Source organism: Scyliorhinus torazame, chromosome 17 (assembly GCF_047496885.1).
Source record: "Scyliorhinus torazame isolate Kashiwa2021f chromosome 17, sScyTor2.1, whole genome shotgun sequence".
Classification (NCBI taxonomy): domain Eukaryota; kingdom Metazoa; phylum Chordata; class Chondrichthyes; order Carcharhiniformes; family Scyliorhinidae; genus Scyliorhinus; species Scyliorhinus torazame.
The window spans coordinates 53337579-53357798 of NC_092723.1; the positions used below are offsets into that span (position 1 = coordinate 53337579).

The following is a 20220-nucleotide window of genomic DNA, read 5'->3' on the forward strand; positions in this document are numbered from 1 at the left end:
CCACCCGCGGTCGTGCCCACGAGTTTGAAGAACACTGCTATCGACTATGCCTATCAGTGACCTTTTCTCCTTACTATTTCTAATTTACACCCAAATGGATTCAACCTTTTTCTCCATAGAAACTATATCATCTCTCACTATGGCCCCGAAGTCATCCTTAAATATCAGAGCTACATCTTCCCTTATCTTCCTGACTGTCCTTCCGAATAGTCTGATACCCCTGAATATTTAACTCCCAGCCATGACCACCCTGCACCCCTGTCTCTGTAAGGGCTACTATATCATACTCAGTCGCAATGATTTGGGCTGTTAACTCACCTAGTTTTGAATGCTACGAGCATTCAGGTAAAGTACCCTTATGCTAGTTTTTATACCTTTTTGAATCCCAACACCTACATTAATAACATCTCTTTAGTTCTTCTTCCCTTTAACTTTTTTCATAATTTTCCATGTACTTGAACTCCCCTCCCCACGTGTTAACCTGATGCTTTGCTTCCCATTAACATTATACTTCCTGTAGTTTGATCCTTCCCTTCCTCCCCCACTTGCTAGTTTAAAGTCCTTGTGACCGCCCTATTTATCCTTTCCGCTAGACCACTGGTCCAAGATCGGTTCAAGTGAAGACCGTCCCACTTCTTCTTTCCCTCCCCCATTACCAGCTACTTTCCTCTCTCTCTCTCTCTTTCCCCTTTTGCTACTCTGCTTCACCATCCTGTTTTCATCTCTTCTGGAAAAGAAGATCCTTGTCCTTTCAAATAAAACAAAAATCTAAATTCTCACAAGATTGCTGAATTCTTATGACATTATCCTACTTATTGTTTCCTGTAACTATTTTACCACTGGGGGATAATCTTCCTGTCACAATGCATCTGTCCTCAGGAACTGTCTTTTGCAATCCTTCCCCTATCTCTTCACTTTCTATTGTCAAAACCTAATGAAAAATCTTTCTTTTCAAAATCCCTTTTGGCCTTACTCCTTACATCTATTCCAATTTTTCCTTCTCTCTTGGTATTAGTCAGTTTTCTTCTCAATATGCAGTATTGGATCTGCCTTTTTGCCACAATGGAATGTGGATGTCTCCCGCTGCAGAAACCTACTCTCCGAGCGCCACAATGGAAAGGCGCACAGCATTACTGACACTATCATTACTGACAATTCAAGAAAGAAGATGGACCTCCTGAAAATGAAGATGGACCTCCGGGGGCGCACTGAGCCCAGAAGTTGGACCTCCTTGAGAATGAAGATGGATCTCCAAGAGTATTCTGAGGCTAAAGGATGGATCCCATCCTGAACACCCAATCTTGAGGTCCACCTGCAGATGTTAGCCCCTCCCCCACCCACTGCTGTGCTGTTCTGGGCTTCAGACCTGCTGACGACCTACGTCCTGAACTCCAGAGGCAGCACCAGGTGTGGTTCAGGTGACTTCTGACAGCCGTCCACCACATTTTCCAAGTATGTTTCACACTGGCATGTTTCCAGCTGGCACCACAGAGAATGAGGTGTGGGTGGTCAGGCCTTCATCTGCCTTCCATTAGAGTGACGCAAATGAGTTTCACACCAGCCTGCAATGGGTTCCCGGATTGGCCATGGCGGGCAACAGTGTAACATCCCGGGGGAAATTCACGCCGGTGTGAAAGTGATTTTTGGGTCTCCCGCCAAATTCTTCCCACCCTCACCCTGCACTAAACCCACTGATGGGGGCAACGGAGAATTCTATCATGTGGGTGGAATCTAATGCCTTCCCCGGGATGAGTTTGCTAGGAGCCCTGCCACCTTTCCACCTCTGAAGTCCAGGGTGGGAATGCTGGTGGACAGCATTCCTGCCCTGCCCAAACAATTAATGCCCACTTAAGGGACCCATTATGCTGCTGCTGATATTCACCCAGGGACAGGTGGGAGAGTCCTTGGTGGCAGAGCCAAGCAATGTATAAGCTGTGGGTTTTTGATTAGCTCTTGGGGACAGGACCTCAGCCCCGGTGGGTTTGGTCCTGGGGAGGGCAGTCCACATCACCATTAGTGACACTTAATTTGGCCGGCCCTCCTGAAAGTAGGCAATGTGGAGCTCTCGCTCGCTCTCCAGTTGGTGGGTGAGACCCTGTCGCCTACATTGAATTTCACTCAATGAGTGTTATATAAATGTTGATGAAGGAATAACTCATTTGAGAAGGATTGCTCTGGAACTGCAGCTGGAGCTTTTCATTGGGGTGCTCCGTCGATACCATTGAAATAAATGTTGTCAGAGCACATCCGCTTGGGACTATCGAATAGAAGTAATCGTAAACAAATTTGGTCTTATTTTATCCGCACTAAATGATGATTAGATGCTATGAATTTATTCTTTGAGACAGCCCCAGTGGTCTGCTTGTAGTCTCAACTAAGGAACCAAGAATCCTGTTTTACAATTACTTTAAAAAGAAAACAATGGCTCAAGAAGTGTCTCTGAAGATTCACACTATGCCGAAATCAATAGCCGCATTGCACCCTGGTTCTGCTAGCTGATGTCAGTGGAGTTTACCCATGTGTATGCATGAAATGTCATTCTGCCAACACCGATAAAAGAACCATTTTTGAAACATGGGTGTGGAGTAAATAAAACACTTAAGTAAGTTACATTGAAAGCATTCCTTATAAAAGTAACTGTCTCCCGTCTTTTGTAACACTGTGAAAGGACTGTTAGGATCCAAGTCTTCAGAACAAAAAACATGACATTGGCAAGGTTACTTTTATGCTTTTTAAAAAGAAAAAAGATATGAAGTTATCTGTTGCCTTGTACATATTATGCACGCTCTGTTTGCAGGTGCTTTCTTCAAATGTGTTTGTGCCCGTGAGGGTACTGTCAGAGAAAGGCCATGGAACAACCCACATTCTCACTTCATTGGAGTGCAAATGACTGCTTCCATTCACTGTATTGTGCAGCTCCTTCAATCTAACAGTTTAACTATCTTCCTTGCAGCTCTTCAAGGTCAGTTCAGGCTTAAGAATATCTACCACCTTTGTTGTGGAATCCCAAGAAATGCTTCCCTCCCACAGCCCTCAAGGGGTGTGGGGAATTGTTGATGGACATCCTCCAATTGTTGATGTGTTATTGTAGGGCAAAAAATTACGTTCTCACTTATAGATCTTCTGCAAGAAAAGGGGGAACGAAAAGCATGTTATACATTTCTAGGATGAGCATAGTATGGCTTAGTATGGTGTCTTTTCTGAATGTTAAACTTGCATTTTATAAAGTCCTCCAATCTTCTCTTTTAAGATTACACTGAAGACTTTCCCAAGGGGCATTGGGAAGCCATTGGGCATTCTCCAGTGGGTATCCTGTAGAATAGTGTAAAGACCTTTACAGTCATGCATCCCCTTAATCAATGTACAATTGGGATGGTTATACTGGGATGGCACCCATAAATGCCCCTGGCTAACAGCTTGCAGCGTCCGCAGACATTTAATTTGCATAGAGTCAGCAGGCACAAGTGGGACTGAGGGTGCAGCTATAGGGAAGGACGTGGAGGGCTGATGGAGGTTGTCCGGGTGCTTTTTAAGGAGGATGACTGAAATATTTGGTAAGAGAATAACTACTTCTGCCTTTTGGACTGTAGCCCATTGATTTGCAATGACCTCTATTAGGCGTGCTCGAAAATGTGGTAAAAAGGAGAGCCCAGGTCAAATGGATCATTGCTTATGTGGGTTCCACTGGGTTCCCACTGGAACACCTTGGACTTTAAGGAAATGTGGTTGGCATGGCAGAGCTCCAGATCTTTAACTGTTCTCCATGTCTTTTGCAGCTAACGGTGGGAATTCTTCAGGCAGCTGAACTACCTGCACTGGACATTGGTGGCACATCTGACCCCTACGTTAAAGTTTTCCTGCTTCCAGACAAGAAGAAGAAATATGAGACAAAGGTTCAGAAAAAGACTCTAAACCCTTGCTTCAATGAACACTTTACATTCAAGGTAACACTTCAGGGCACACAATGGATTTAAACTTCAATTTAAGTTTTGTTTCAGTAAGAGGCATGGTTGTCTGTATTCATTGTTTTCTTTAGTCTATGCAGTAAAATCCATCAGTAAATGCCCACTAAAGGGATTCTATGGTTTTGCTGCCCTGCAAATATTGTCACTATAGCTAGTTGATTTCCATTAACCTCATAGGCTCTATAGTGCCTTAAAAGGATCACTTGTGGAATTTTGTCGATTGCTTTTCCAAAATTCAAATAAACAATATTAATTTCATTCAATAACGTAGATTACCCAGAATTGCGTGGGTAGGATAACTATAAGATTATTATCAAAAATAACTAACTATAATAAATTAACTATGAATTAACTATAATAAATTGTGACTATCCACTACAAAGACCCTCTACCAACTCCCTGAGGTAACAGTGTCACATGGTTGTTCTCTACTTCCTCCTACTGGTTGGAGGTCTTATCTGTAGGCAGCACGGTAGCACAAGTGGATAGCACTGAGGCTTCACAGCGCCAGGGGCCTAGGTTTGATTCCCCGCTGGGTCACTGTCTGTGCGTAGTCTGCACGTTCTCCCCGTGTCTGCGTGGGTTTCTTCCGGGTGCTCCGGTTTCCTCCCACAGTCTAAAGAAGTGCAGGTTAGGTGGATTGGCCATGATAAATTGCCCTTAGTGACCAAAAAGGTTGGAGGGGTTATTGGGTTACGGGGATGGGGTGGAAGTGAGGGCTTAAGTGGGTCGGTGCAGACTCAATGGGCCGAATGGCCTCCTTCTGCACTGTATGTTCTATCACTATATACATGACTGCTTATGCATAACATCACACAGACAATCCAAAAGCACCCCCCCCCCCCACCACACACCTTTAGAGACCTCCCAGTACACTTGCAGGCATCAGGCCCACCCCATTGCTGGTACCCGCCCCCCAAGAGACTGACACCCTGCTATGGGGCTGTCAACGGCTTCCCCTTTATGGGCCTCCTCTCTAGGCCACCCCATTTTTTGTCCCCTCCACATGTCCCCTTTTCAGGCCCCCTTTCCCCCACCCCAAATCCCCCTCTTTCATTGTCATGCCCCTCTATGGCCCGGCCACTTAACAGTGCTCCTTAACACCCTGGCACGATCCCATGGCACCCTTGCAGTGCCCAGTGGCACCCTGTCCTTGACCACCCAAGGAGTCCAATGGCCTCCGAGCAGTCCCGTGCACCAATGATGCTGACCAGTGGGGACGGTGAATCCTGTAAGCTGGGAGACGCCTGCTAAAACCCAGAAATGCATATTTAAATTACTTTAAATACAAATTTAAATATGCAAATCTAGTTCAAGCCCTCTTTGGGCATGAACCGAATTGGGCTCAGTACCGCACGCTGAGAGCATGCCGCTCTGTATGGTGCTTAGTGCAAACCCTGTTTAGGGGCTCTCCCACTATTTTCCAGGAAAAGCGGGAGGTGTACCAGGCGCACCGTAGTGGGAGAATTGCCCCCAATATTTCCAATAAATTTATTCCACATGATAATATAATTGCTTTGGGCATTGTCACTTTGGCCAAAATTTTCCGGCTGTTCTCGCCAGTGGGATCTTCAGATCCCGCCGACTGCACTGTGGATTTCCCAGTGGCGAGGGGTGCTTTCAACGGGAAACTTCGTTGACTATGGCGGGATATGTGAATCTTGTGACACACATGGCGGGTTGCTTGGAAAATCCCACCTATTGTTTCTATCCCACTAATATTTAATGCTAATCTTCAACAACTCTTGGTGCTATTACTACTTATTGTATTTATTAAGAACAATATGAATTGTCCCAAGTTACTTCACACAATGATTGTTTTGTAATTACATCCGTGAATGTATTGATGTATTAATTTGCGGAATATGGATATTGCTGCAAGGCCAGCATTTATTGCCCATCTCTATTTGCCCCTGAGAAGATGGTGTTGAGCCACCTCCTTAAATACAACTGAATAGCTTGCTGGACCATCCATTTCAGAGGTCAGTTAAGTGTCAACCACATTTCTGTTTGTCTGGGGTCACATATGAACCGGTTTGAGTAAGGATGACAGGTATTCTTCTGAAAATGAAATGAAAATTGCTTATTGTCACAAGTAGGCTTCAAATGAAGTTACTGTGAAAAGCCCCTAGTCGCCACATTCCGGCGCCTGTTCAGGGAGGCTGGTACGGGAATTGAACCCACGCTGCTGGCCTGCCTTGGTCCGCTTTAAAAGCCAGCTATTTAGCCCTGTGCTTAAATAGCCCCTCTAAGGACAAATTTAAGGACATGAGTCAACCAGATGAATGATAGTTTCATTTCTGATACCATCTTTCTTTGCCAGATTAGTCACAAAGAACCATAACCACTGTGCTATTGTTGCCCTAACCTGTTGTATTCGTGGAACCACAGACAAGTTTTGTTCTGAGGGACAAATAAGGTGAAAGTCAATGACTCCACTCCTACCACTCCTCCCCAACCCCTTCACCCCTATTTGGGCAACCAATGCAAACCTGGTCAGAAGTTCAAACCAAGACTATTCAAGTTTCTACTTACTGGTGTTTACACTAGCTATTAGAAAATGTACAAAAGTGGTTCAATGCAAGACACCTTCCCTGTAATGCTTCCTATTTTCTGCAATGTGACATATGGAGTCAAGGGGGCAGCCTGACCTGAATGCTGAAGTTCAATCCATTGGAGTAAATTATTTTTATGTAAATTAGAATTCAATGCTGAGTAATAGCACCTTTTGGAAGAAATGCTAAACTGAAGCCTCCTGTGCTCTCTTATGGTGAGCGTAAAAGATTGAGGAAGAAAAGGAGAGTAACCCCGATCTCCCCTTCCCGCATCCCTCCAGTGGCCTAGCCAATAATTACCTCTTTCCCAACGTCACCAAAATAGATGATCTCATTACTATTTGTAGGTCCTTGGCATGTGTAAATTAGCTTCCATGGTCACCTGCGTTACAACAATGATGACAATACAAAAGCACTTCTCTGACTGTGAAGTTTTTTGGGTTATCCAGAGGCCATGAAAGGTGTTATATAAATGCTAATTATTTATTCTTTGATATGTATGAGATTAAAGAGCAGCAAACTATAGACTTCATATACTTTCGGTGGGTTTCTTTTGGATTCTGTTTGACTCTAAGCAGCCGATTACTTATCTTAAATAAGATATTCTGAGTATCTCACAACTGCTGTTTTATATGTAATGCACACATTTGAAAAACCCATTTGAAATGAATCATTAACGCAATAAATAACTAAAATAATACTGCAGCTATGATTCTTGGCTGTCTCATATAGTAGATCAGTCATTAAAACTATGAGATCCTGCACTTGGATGTTCAATATAATTCCTTCATGTGTTTGTAACTGATTTCATCCACAGTAAATGCCTTTGCAAACCTGCAGCATGTATTGAAATGCATTGATTGAAAGACATTTACTGTCTGATATCAATAGAATTCCTCATTGCAAGTTCTGCACAAGGCACAGTTGCCGAAACAGCAAGTTTTCAAACAGATTAAGTGAAATGTGCTGCCAAGCCAGGAATTTCTGCTTACATGAATGAAATGTTAAAATACATCACTCCAAGTTATCTTGGATCCATGTTTACTGGTGCAAAAGAAACACTAAATTATTGAAACCCCGTTAGTTGAACATAGGAACTAGGACCATAAGTAGGCCAAATGGCTCTTCAAGCCTTTGTGTAATCCCCATGGCAAACATAAACCAGAAAACCAAAATTACTGAAATGACCCCAAAAGAAGAAATTACAAGATAGCACTTTTTGTAGGTTTTACTTTAACATGAATCAGAACCAGTACAAATTAAATATGAATTAACAGGCAAATGAGACCTCAAATAAAAAGGTAGATTTATTGTCCCAGGAGGTGGTTGTCACCTAAATTAGGTTCATGACAGTATTGATGGCACAGATTCCCCAGAGATTCCTTTACCTTATCTCTTTAATAAACTCCATTAGCTGTCTGGTCAGCTCTGGCAAAACCTAGCAGCAGTAAAATTGTTCAATTCTCAAACCCTGGTCTAACTCTGCCTTTGGCTTTTGGTCCTGTTTAACACAGACAAAGCTCCTTGTAAATGTCCCTTCTTTATATAATAACCTGATGTGGCACCTTATAAAATGTGTGTTGAAAATACCAAATACACTATATCCATTGATTTTCTCTAGTAACTTACCAGGTATAATGTCAAACTCTAACAGGTTTGTCAAATATGAATTCTTTTTCATAATTCCATGTTGACGTTTCCCAATTATGTTATGAGTTTCTAAGTGCCTTGTTATCACACCGCTAATAATAGATTCTACCATTTTTCATATTACTGATGTCAGTCTAATTGACCGAAAGTGGCCAATCTTCTCTCTCCCAATCGTGAAGAGTTGGGTTACATTTTCGACCTGCTAATTCACAAGAACTATCGTAGAATCTGGAGAATTCTCAAAGATCAAAACCAATGTATCTACGAGGGCTGGTTTAGCTTATTGGGCTAGACAGCTGGTTTGTGATGCAGAACAAGGCCAGCAGCATGGGTTCAATTCCCGTACCAACTGAGAATTCTGAATTCTCCCTCTATGTACCCGAACAGGTGCCGGAATATGATGATTATGGGCTTTTCACAGTAACTTCATTGCAATTTTAATGTAAGCCTACTTGTGACAATAAAGATTATTTATTTTATTTATTTATCTCAGTAGCCAATTTTTTAAAATCAGAGAATGCAGGCCATCAGGTCCACATAGAATCATAGAATCATAGAATGTACAGTGCAGGAGGAGGCCATTTGGCCAATCGAGTCTGCACCGGCCCTTGGAAAGTGCACCCCATTCAAGCACACACCTCCAACCTATCCCCATAACCCAGTAACCCACCCAACCTTTTTGGACTCTAAGGGTAATTTAGCATGGCCAATCCACCTAACCTGCACATCGTTGGACTGTGGCAGGAAACCGGAGTACCCGGAGGAAACCCACGCAGCCATGGGGAGAACGTGCAGACTCCGCACAGACAGTGACCCAAGCTGGGAATCGAACCTGAGATCCTGGAGCTGTGGAGCAACTGTGCTAACCACTGTGCTACATGCTGCAAGATGTGTCATATTTTAGGTCCATTTAAGTCCTTCAGCTCTATTTCTCCACAAGTATTTTTTTTTAGTTCCTCATTCTCACTGGATCCTGGATTTCCACTATTTTTAGAATAGTTTTCATGAGGGCTGATGCTAGATGGCCATTTAATGCCTCCACACATTGCCTTATTCGCCATTCGAATTTACTCCAGTACCTGCTTCTAACAGTTCCACAGTTACTATTCCTAATTTCTTCCTCTTTACATACTGATATAAACAATAGATTTAAACAATTCTTCAGTCAGACCCTCGCCCTGTTATGGCTGAATAATTTCGCCAGTGCCCTTTCTGTCCTACAATGGGAATGTCCAGTGGGATTCAGCACTCAGGGTTATGAGAATGAAAGATGCAGGGGCAGTTAGCAGTCTGACTGCTCACAAACAATCGTATTTATATGCATCAAAGTTTAATCAACATTTCATTCACTGAATATCCCCCCAAATCCATTTGAAAAATAGAGAATATTGTCTTAAATAGGCTACTAGTGTAATCTATCTTCATGCAGAAATATTCTCTGCTCACGTGGATAAATCTGAAAACCTGCCATCCCAGGTAGTTTTGAACACACGGCAACATCACGAAATGTGGAAATGTAAAGATTGGAGTTTATGATGTTACTAAAAGAATAATGAATTATCCAATTCTTTCCCCAACGTCTAATATAAACACATGAATATTATTTTTACCATTCGCTTGCATGTTATTCACACCTATTGAAATATGAATGGCAATGGAGAGAGTGAACATTCCACTCACGTATGTTAGAATCATGAGGTTTATGTTTTGTTATGTTTTGGAGCTGTGTGATTAATTTAAGGTTAAATGAAGGGGTTCATTTGACCTCTTCTGAAATCTGCCTGACAACAAGCCTCGTGGTTTGATTGTTAGAAATTAAAGGGGCCCAGATTGCTTTACGAGGAAGAAGATGCAAGCTTTGCGACAATGCAGAAGCCCGGGTGCTAAAGTTGGATTGACTGAGAGTCTCCAAAGACCACGAAAAGTGTTGAGAATGTTAGGTTATAAACAATTGCACTTTAAACTGTTAATTTACTTCCAAAATAAAAGAGAGTCAAGGACAACTGGTCATCATTTCCATCTGGATGCCAGGTCCACGTAATTCACGTTGCTATGGAAATGAGCTTTCAGAAGAAAATGGTTGAAAATATCCCTGAAAACTCACAGAAAATAATGTTCGGCCAGGAGCTTGGAAAGAGAGTAGCTCTCAGTAGCAAGATAATGTGGTTTACTGCAGGAAAGTTGGTGGGAGCTTGTACTTAGATTAAAAAGTCCAAATTCATAAGGAGTTAAAACAAGGCTGGAAGATTTACCTCGCTTGTGCTAGGTAATTCTGAGATCAAAAGTAAGGGACAGAAATAAAACCTCCAGAGCTTGTCCAGGAGAATTGAATGTCTACTTAAAGGGCAGTGTAAAGTATATTTGTGAAGTGTGTTTTTGATTGTGCTAAAAGAAACAGGGGAATGTTCTGTTTTATGGTTTAAAATATAAATTATCCACAAAGATTGTGTTTAGTCATTTGTGTGTTAAATCTTTTGTTACAGTAAAAGTCTTAAAATGTGCCAGCTTGTATCATACTTTTCACTGGAAGTTCAGATTTCTTTTTAAAAGTTATCAGTCTCTATGGAGGTCATAACACATATTTCAGGCATACGTTGCACAATCAAACTAATCTCAACATTGATATATGAAGAACAACCTCCATTTGTGATAACTGTTCCAAAGGTGCCTGCGCCTTTCTAATGTCTTGAAATTTGACCATCAGTCAATGCTGACAGGTTGGTCCAAGAAAGAGGACATACCAACATTGCAGAGACTGGCAATGCCCACATATAGAACTCCTGCAGGCTGGAATTGCAAAATAGCAAGTAGACTAATAACCCTGGCAAAACCTTGGCCGGAATTCTCCAGCTGTTGCGAGTCACTTTTCCTGCCGGTAGTGCACCCCCGCCTGCAGGTATCCCTGCGGCGTGCGGTGGTTTCAATGGGAAATCCCATTGACAAGCGGCGGGAAGATAGAATTCTGAAGTCAGCAAACGATGTGCCACAGAGAAACACATGGCTGGAGAAGCAGAGAATCTCTTCCCCAGCCCAGAAATGGTCAAGGAAAGAAAACACTCCACTAAAATTGCCCAACTCAATATAGGTGGAGGACCAAGCTTCACTGGCCCGTCTGGTTCAGACCACACCACACTGCAGAGAAACTTTTCATCTTGAAGGTTTCCATGCAGAGTTTCACACACCAGGGGCATATAGTATGAATTTCAGCTCATTTGTGAGCCTGTGATTTCCCGTCCATGAAAATTAATGAGGCGTACACTCAAATTCTTGATATGTATTCCCAGTGGGGGAAGTTCTGCACTGGTAGCACTAAAAATGAAGATTCACTCCAGTATCTGCTGTCTGGTTCTCTCATGAATTATTTATCTTTCAGACCTCTGAAGGACAACCACATGGAGCTAGCTCTCTGGAATTACATTATGGGCTGTGATAGTAATACCTGGCCATAGAATTCACCACATAATCAGTATGAAATGCCGGGCTCAACTATCCATTGTCAGTAAATAGTTTACATACTATCCCACAGACAGTCACGTCCGATAATATTTGCTTCAGTCAAATTTATTTCGCAAAAGCAAAACCATAATTGTTTTCCTGCTGTCAAATGTCTAATCAGGTTAAAGGTTTCTTGCATAACCTGAAAAACATCGTTGAGAATCACTAGTAGATTTACAAAGGAGACGTTGGGAAAACTGTCCACTGTACTTAGTGGTGCAAGATATTTTCAATTAATAAATAGGTTGCTTTGTCAAATCTTGTTAGACACTATGAGTTTTTAACTGTGGCTGAAGGTTCATGACTTTGTTTTGATATTATAGTCTCAACACACTTTGATATTGTTAAACTGTTGAGATATTAAGCAATTGAGATTCACTACTCTAATGAGTCAAAACAGAGACAAGTAGCTAGATTTATCTATCGTGAATAGTTTGCAAAGTGCCCTGGAAATCACTATGAATGCACATTTCATCTCTATAAATGCTACTGACTGAAGAAGAAAATGTTTCCTACTGCAAATCAAACAAAAATTATCTGAGAATTACTATTCAGCAGTAATTGGCTCCCCCCCCCCCGCCCCCGCCCCGGCCATAAGGAAATTTGCTGTGGGTGTTGCAGTGAGATGTAGAGGAATCAGGCAGCTAACATCACATGAGGTCCATGGATTTATGTTACTTCATTTTGCCTTTAACTGAATTTCATTTGCAGGTTCCTTATCAAGAGCTGGGAGGGAAGACCCTGGTGATGGCAGTTTATGACTTTGATCGATTTTCCAAACATGACTGCATCGGTCAAGTCATAGTATTGATGACCAAAGTGGACCTTGGCCAGCAACTGGAAGAATGGCGAGATCTCGAGAGTGCTGAGAAAGAAGAGGTAGGTTTTATGCCTTGAAACTGTCGCTGACACCCATGCGGTGGCACACTATAGAAAGGAAGTAGAATAAGACAGGAAAATTTAGAATGGCACGGAACTTGCCGTTATTATGACACTAAAACTGGCGTAATTGTTGCCGCTACCATGTAAAACTGATGGCAACTTCCGGCACCTGCTTATGCGCAGTTAAACGTGGAAATTTGCAAGTTGCTGTCAGTTTCGCCTGCTCCCCTGCAGGGTAAACAGAGGCAATCAGCACAGCTAGTGATTTGACATGAATTTCAAATTTGTACACTCTCCTCTCACTGTAAAAGCTATTGAAAATGTTAACCTTTGTTGAATGCAATGTTGCGTAAGATTTTGATGCCGTACCAAGTCCTAGTCACTGCTGCGCAGTGAGAAAAGTCAAGTCCTTGTCTTGGAACAATCTGCGTTAATCATATGCTGCAAAAAACATTCAGGATTTAAGACTGAAAACTTGCTTGCATAGAGATCAGCTTTTAAATCCGTCAGTTCAGCAATAGCAATGCAGGAATTATCCTCAGATTGTGATGTGGAATCATATCTCCCTCTTTCGCTGTGCTGCTCCCATCAGTAAGCTAATCTTTTACATTATAACATGCAAAAATAGTGACACTTCTGTAACCATCCAGATTTCTGTGATATTTTCCGACAGCCAGAGAAACTCGGAGACATTTGCACCTCTTTGCGTTACGTTCCAACTGCCGGAAAACTCACTGTCTGCATCCTAGAGGCAAAGAACCTGAAGAAAATGGACGTGGGTGGCCTCTCGGGTAAGTAAGACAATCGCTCATTGGGACGTGCCAAAATGTAAGAAAAGCATTTGTGTTTGCACTAAGTACATGGACGTGATGTAATATATCTTCAACTTTCCATGAAGAAAAATTTGACTGCGCTTCTCAACCGGTAGATCCCTCAGGCACCCTTGAGGTTTTTTTTCCCTCAGTTTTCTGAAAATCATTTGATCAAAATGTAATACTGGTTGCTGGTAAGGAAATGTCAACAGTCAGCTGTTTAACTGAGAATTATACCATGGTAAAGACTTTGGGCAGAATTTTACAGTTCCCTGCCAGCAGGTCGACAGGCATGGGGTTGGAACGGTCCATAAAGCTCCCCAGATAGCCTCCTGCCTGGTCCATCCTATCGACAATTGTACAGAAGGGCCAAGCCTGTCACCTTTGCCCAATTAGGCCTTTAAATGGACAATTACTGACCATTTAATGCTGTTTCCCACCTGGCCTCAATTTTAATACTGGTGGGAGGAGTTCAAGGTTAAGCCTTTAAACCTCTCTATATCACTATCTCTCCTTTCATAGAATTGTAGAATCCCTACAGTGCAGAAGGAGGCCATCGAGTCTGCACTGCCACTCTGGAAGAGCACCCTAAACTAGGTCCAATTCCCCCACCCTATCCCTGGAACCACACCTAGGGACGATTTAGTATATCCAATCCATCTAACCTGCACATCTTTGGACTGTGGGAGGAAACCGAAGCACCCACGCAGACACGGGAATAATGTGCGACATGCATCATCCTACGTTGCTGGATGACCACCTCCTTGCTATCATTTCTGTAGCTGCAGGATAACCACTTCCTGGAACCAATACTTCAGACATTTGTCAGCCTCCCCAAAGCCTTGCAGTGACTCCAGATGTTCCTCAGAAAGCCCGAGCTTGGGTTTAAGCAACTAGAAGCATTTCCTGCAAACGTTGGTACCTTGGACTCGGGATGTACCCTGGAATTTCCACATAAGAATGGTATAGGAATTGCAGCCAATAATTTTGAGCTGTCCCAACGGCATCCTTAAACGCCTATCTAGGAGATAAGGGACTTCACTTCCTCTTTTCCTCAGCAGAAAACACTTCACTTATATTGATGTGTGAGGACCGGTCAATCATAGCTGGATGTTTATAAACATTGTGGTTAGCTTCACAGCAGAGTGCTTGAGATGCATTTAAACATGAAGGGAAACAAAAATGAACAATCCAGGCACCTGGCTGTCTGGAAGCTATTACCCTGTCAATTACAGCCTACTAAAACCTATTTCTCTTTGAAAGTGACACTTCACAGATCAAGGATCTGAGAGGATTTAAAGTCTTGTGATGTGTTTCAATTTTCTATTCAGTAATAGTTACTGCTTTTAACACTTCTATCTGAGGCAGCAAGTGTAAGCGACTGGTAAGTGAAAAGGCAGTGATTTTTCACTGTTTCTGATGACTGATGAGTGGGAGTCTCTGATAAAGGGTCTCTGATATGGGGGTCTCAGATATGGGGGTCTCTGGGATGGGCATCTGATGGGGATTCTCAGTTGGAGGTCTGGTGGGGGGTGCTGGGGAGGGCTGGAGTGGGCAGGATTTGTTTTGTGGGGGAAGAGGTACCTCTGATGACCTTTTGGAGCATCAAAGTTAAATACTTACCCCCTTGACCCACTGTAGGGTCCACTGCTTCAGGGCCATGCTTGAAAACCTGCACCAATACACACCCATGTGAATCCCGGCCAAGAGGGTTGGAGTACCATGGGGGCGTGGAGAATCAGGCCTCCAGCCAATTATGCAAATGGTTTCAGATGCACCATTTGCATCCTTCCATCGGCACGGGAAGCTTGCTCTTGCCGCTGGTGGGGATTATGCTGATCATAATATATTAACTATTGCCCTTTGATTTAAATTATTTTGTAGCTCCTTCTCCCTCTGCATTGAATGCCCTCTCTCACCAACTTCCCATTGCCACAACTGTTTAGCAAACAAGTTCTGACGGAGAACCAAAGGATTTGAAACGTTATCTCTGCTTTCTCTCCTTATGGATGCTGCTAGACCTGCAGAGTCTTCCCAGCATCCTGTGTTCATGGTTCAGATTCCGGCACCCGCAATGTTTCTTTGAGCAGATTGGTTTAGTTCAGTGCATCAGTCTAGGTTCTTCCAGCACATACCTTTTGAAACACAATAGTTGCAACAGCTCAATCAACTGCTCTTATATCATGTGGTTCCCAGAGCTTTGAAACAATCACACTTTTAGACTCAAATTCTGGAGCTTCCGGAATACATTCCTCAGGTTCAATCATGTGCCGTGGATTTATACATTGTTACTTCGATGCACAGGGCGTAGTGCAGTAGTGAATGACATGGCACTCTGGGTCTTTACGGGTTCATACGCATGAACATATAGTTCCTAAATCTTATCGGAATAGTTTAACATAACTACTGCCGGCTGCCATAATTGACAGTCAGGGAACCACTTACAGCTGAGTGACAGTTAACCGCCACTGACTTGCAGTTTATTTTTCTATTTCTTAAATTCTACTTCATAGTGTTTATCATAAATGCATTTCAAGCTGTGCCATGGGAAATGGCACATTATCAGAAATCCAAAATATCCATCAGCATTCAGTTACAACAACGTTCAGTTAAATCCAGAGACAGGGAGGCCTCGGGAAGAATTCTACATTGAGTCAAGTTGGTGTTAGCCACACACAAAGTACTGAATGATTTTCCACCAAATGCTAAGCCCTATTGTTCAGCCAATATTCTTTCCAGTTCCAGGATTTTTATGAAATAAATTAATGTTTTCATAAAACAGGTTTTGTTGGACTGTAAAGCAGTACCTTCTGCTTTATTATCTGCTACAAATCATAACTTCTTGATGAAAAAAATCAACCTCTGACATCCTCAGGCAAGGGAAGTGAAAAATAGCTTGGATTCCTGCTCTTGATTGTCGCCCCCTCACTACTGCTGGAAGGTTTGTGTGCAGACATGTTGCGAAAGAGACTCCCGTCCCTCTTTGATGCCACAAATGGGCCGTGATTACTTATTGTCTGAGCTCATAATTGGCAGGCAGCCACTTGTGTAGGATATTGTGCTTCTGCATGAGTTACTCCCTTCAAGGGGGGAGAAAGTAAATTAGGAGTTAGTGGAAAAGGTGAAGCAGAAATATCACCAGGAGTACGATGGACAAATAGTGAGATCCTCCTTTCCGGAGTCTAAGTTCTCCCTCTAGTGGAGAATCAGGACTGGTCTCCGCTGGCGCTAGCAACGTCGCCCAGGTGCTATGCTCATCCCTCGGCCATGCAAATTTATGCATGGTGGCAAGCGTGTCAGTTTCCCTTCCCTTCCAAATCTTCGGCCGGCATTTTGAACGAGCGCCCCTATCCCAGCCTCTAGAGACATGCCCCCATCTCCCCAACAATGCAAATGTTGATACCCCTCCCTCTGACAAGGGGAACGCTCCCAACCCCTCAGCAAGGAGGGCCATTCTGCCCCCCCCCCCCAGCTCGTGATTAACAAGTCACACCGCCCACATCATTCACACATGAGGGTGACCCAATACGCCCCCAAACACCCTCAGCCCCCCACCACCACCCATTCCCCCAGACCTCTCCCTTCAATCCCCGAATCCTGCCAATGGTGCCTTACCCCCTGGCACCAACACCCTGGCAGTGACACCCTACCCTAGCACAATGGACCCTGAGGGGGTCAAGGAGGTGGGCCCATTGTTCCTATGCCCCTTTCCCACTGCCAGGCTGCAGAGGAGGAGTGTCCCCCATGTGTCCTGGGGTTTGGGTGGTTAAGGGGTAGACCCTCCCCCTGAATGGGAGTCCAGTGTCTGGAGCGCCTCTTCCATCACAAGGCAACCTGAAGATCACTATTGGCAAAGTGACCTCAGACAGCCCGCTCTTCAAATTCTTCATCCTGGTTTGATATGTTTAAATGTTGAAATGGCTTTTCATTCTAAACTTCTCTGCTTGACAACTAATGAGCAGACCAGACAGTTCACTGAAGATTCCAGTCAAGAGAACTTTACCTTTCCTCACACCTGCTCCCTCCACTCAATGATTGTAAAATTGTTAGGTTTAGAAGTGTCAGAGTCTTCCTAGAAAGCCCACAGCACAGCAAAAGCCTGAAATTCCATGAAATCCTTTGAAATGGTAAACATTCGTTCAATTTACCTTTAACTAGCCTTTGATTGACAGCTTAATGTTTCAACACAGCTGCCAGAAGGTTTGTTTATTTGTTATTTCCTTCTCTTGAATGCATCTGAAGTACACCCCATTGATTAAAACCACAAAATGTATAAGCATTCTTGTTATGATTGACAGTTACTCACCACATCAACAATGCTAAGTGCTTGCTGCAGTTACAAAAGAGGAAGTAAAACCACTTAGCTGCTTTGAAGTGGTTAGGAGCTGTCAATCATAACAATATGTTTATAAACATTGTGGCTAGGATCAATACAGGGCACTTGCAATTAATTCAAGCGTGAAGGGAAAGATAAATAAACAAACAACTTGCAGCTGTGTCTGAACCATTAAGCTGTCAATCACAGACTAGTGAATGGTACTGTTCTGTGAAATTGATTGGATGCTTAGCATTTCAAAAAATCTTAGGGGATTTGAAGCCTTTTCAAGTGGTGAGGGCTTTCTAGGAAGTCTCTGACACTTCTAAAAGCGCAGTTTCAAAGGCATAGGGCTGAGGAAGCAGATGTTCAGAAGGGAATGTGTTCCTGCATTAATTTTTCACTAAACTGCCTGGAGTGCTCCTTAGCTATCAGGCAGAGCAGTTCAGGCTGAAAGGGCCACCTCAGAGTTTAAAAAGTCTGACTAGAATGATGCTGGTGACAGAGGGTTGCCTGAGATCACCATGCCAAGGGTGATCTTCAGGTTGCCCAGGGCTGGAAGAGGCAGTCCAGCCATGAGGCCCCATACTGCGGAAGAGTCCCGGGGACAAACCTTCACCTTGCGGGGGGGGGGGGGGGGGGGGGGGGGGGAGAATTGGGCTTCCAGCCATTAATTACATGTTGATGAATGCAAATTAGCACCTTGCATATCCCCGCCAGCGCGGGGTGGGTTGGGCGGTGGTACGGAAGTGGAGACTGGGGACGGGTCTGCCGCCTGGCGCCAATCCCGTTTTTCGGCCAACCCTCCATTCTCCGCCCGATCAGGATTCCCGATTGCAATGGCAGAGAACAGAGAATCCTGACCAAAATGTATTGGCTAGCAATGACAAAGGAGATGCTGTTGTGTTCTGCGTGTTTACCATGTTAGCTAGTTTGTTTGTAACCTATATGGACAGAGGAAAGTTACTTCAAAATTACACATTACCGCTCAACACCAGAACAGAAAATTACATGGCTCCATACAAATAACCATTAGTTCATCGACCCTTCACCAATTAAATCTTTAAAATAAGTCTTTCCCTAAAACTCAGCTGTTATTGTACTGATACTGATGCAGGGTTATAGCTGACAAGTACATGGCCTACTCAGCTACATATTCTACTAATTAACATTTTTAGCTATTGCCACAAAAAAATGTGGGACAAAAAAAATCACTTGTATCAACATTTATGATTTTTCTTGTTTGTCATCATTAAATTGTGCTAGAAATCTGATAATGAGGATGCAGGGTGAGCAACAGCTGCACTTGTTTACGCTAGTTACTTTGACATTTGAAAGTTCCTGGGTGTATGTACCTCTTATATCCATTTCAGAAAATATAATGTAACCGTTCACTTCACCCTTCTATTTATGGTACCATCAAGTCTTACGGGAAGTGAGCATATCTTCTGCATCGGGCTGGTTAGTACAAAAAAGACAGTAAGGGGATATTTAATTTCTGTTGTTTACTAGAGAGCAAATCAGGAAGACATTTCTGAGAAAACTTGAAAGAAAGTTGCATTCTCAGGAAGCGAGATTAGGACAAGAGAGAGAAAGGAATAAAAAGGGTAATTTGTTGATGGGGTGAGATGAAGAGGAGTAGGAGGAGACTGGCATGGATTAGTTGGGCCGAATGGACTTTTTATCTAAATGTTATGCAAGTAGAAAGGATCAGAAAGAAGGAATCAATGGCAACACAAGAAAAGGACAGTGGTGGAAGATAATAGCCCAGAAGATCGATACTTTGCAAACCTGGCTAGTGGGAATTCAACACTCCAGTGTTTTTAAAATTCACTGTTATGCTCCAGCTTGCTTTCTTGGCCTGGAGAGCATGCTTCCTTCCTGGGTCTCATTCCTGAAGGTGGAGATCACGTTGTTCAAACGGTTGCCACATAGAGACTGCAAAAGGAGACAAATCCAAATATGGAAAGTCCCAATATGGACAACCCCACTGCACTGTTCCCCCTAAGATTGCGAGTCTAATAAGGTGCCATTAGTGCATTCTCGATCATAACATCATATTTAAGAGAAAAGGTTTCCTCATGTCAGCCTTGGTTCTTATGCCAATAACCTTAAATCTGTGTTCTCTGGGTACTGACATAGATAATAGGAGCAGGATATGGCCATTCGGCCCTTTGAACCTTTCAGTCATTGGAAATAATTTCTCGTTATTTACCTTAAACAAGGTAGAAGAAAGCCATTTGGCCAGTCGTGTATGTGCTCGTTCTTTGAAGAAGCAATTTACCTACTGCCTTTCCTCTGAAATTTCTCCAGAGCTCTGCAAATTTTCCTTTTCAGATATTGATTCAATTCCTTTTTGAAAGTCTCAATTAACCATGCCTCCACCACACTCTCAGACAATGTATTCCAGATCCTAGCTACTCGCTGCGTGAAATAGCTTTTCCTCATGTCACCATGGCTTCTGTTGCCAATTACCGTAAATCTGTGCCCTCTGTTTCTCGATCCTTCCACCAGTGGGGATAGTTTCTCCCATCGAAACCCCTCAT

The 20220-nt window shown here is 43.1% G+C and overlaps 1 protein-coding gene across 7 annotated transcripts in view; it reads left to right on the top strand.

The window, feature by feature from the left end:
- LOC140393874 (synaptotagmin-B) overlaps nt 1-20220 on the top strand; it is an 882906-nt gene that overhangs the window by 744005 nt on the left and 118681 nt on the right. For all 7 annotated transcript variants that reach the window (XM_072480435.1, XM_072480439.1, XM_072480434.1 and 4 more), the window contains 3 exons: nt 3777-3944; nt 12377-12544; nt 13221-13338. In XM_072480435.1, the coding sequence (XP_072336536.1) occupies nt 3777-3944; nt 12377-12544; nt 13221-13338 (454 nt within the window). The remainder of the gene's footprint in view (nt 1-3776; nt 3945-12376; nt 12545-13220; nt 13339-20220) is intronic.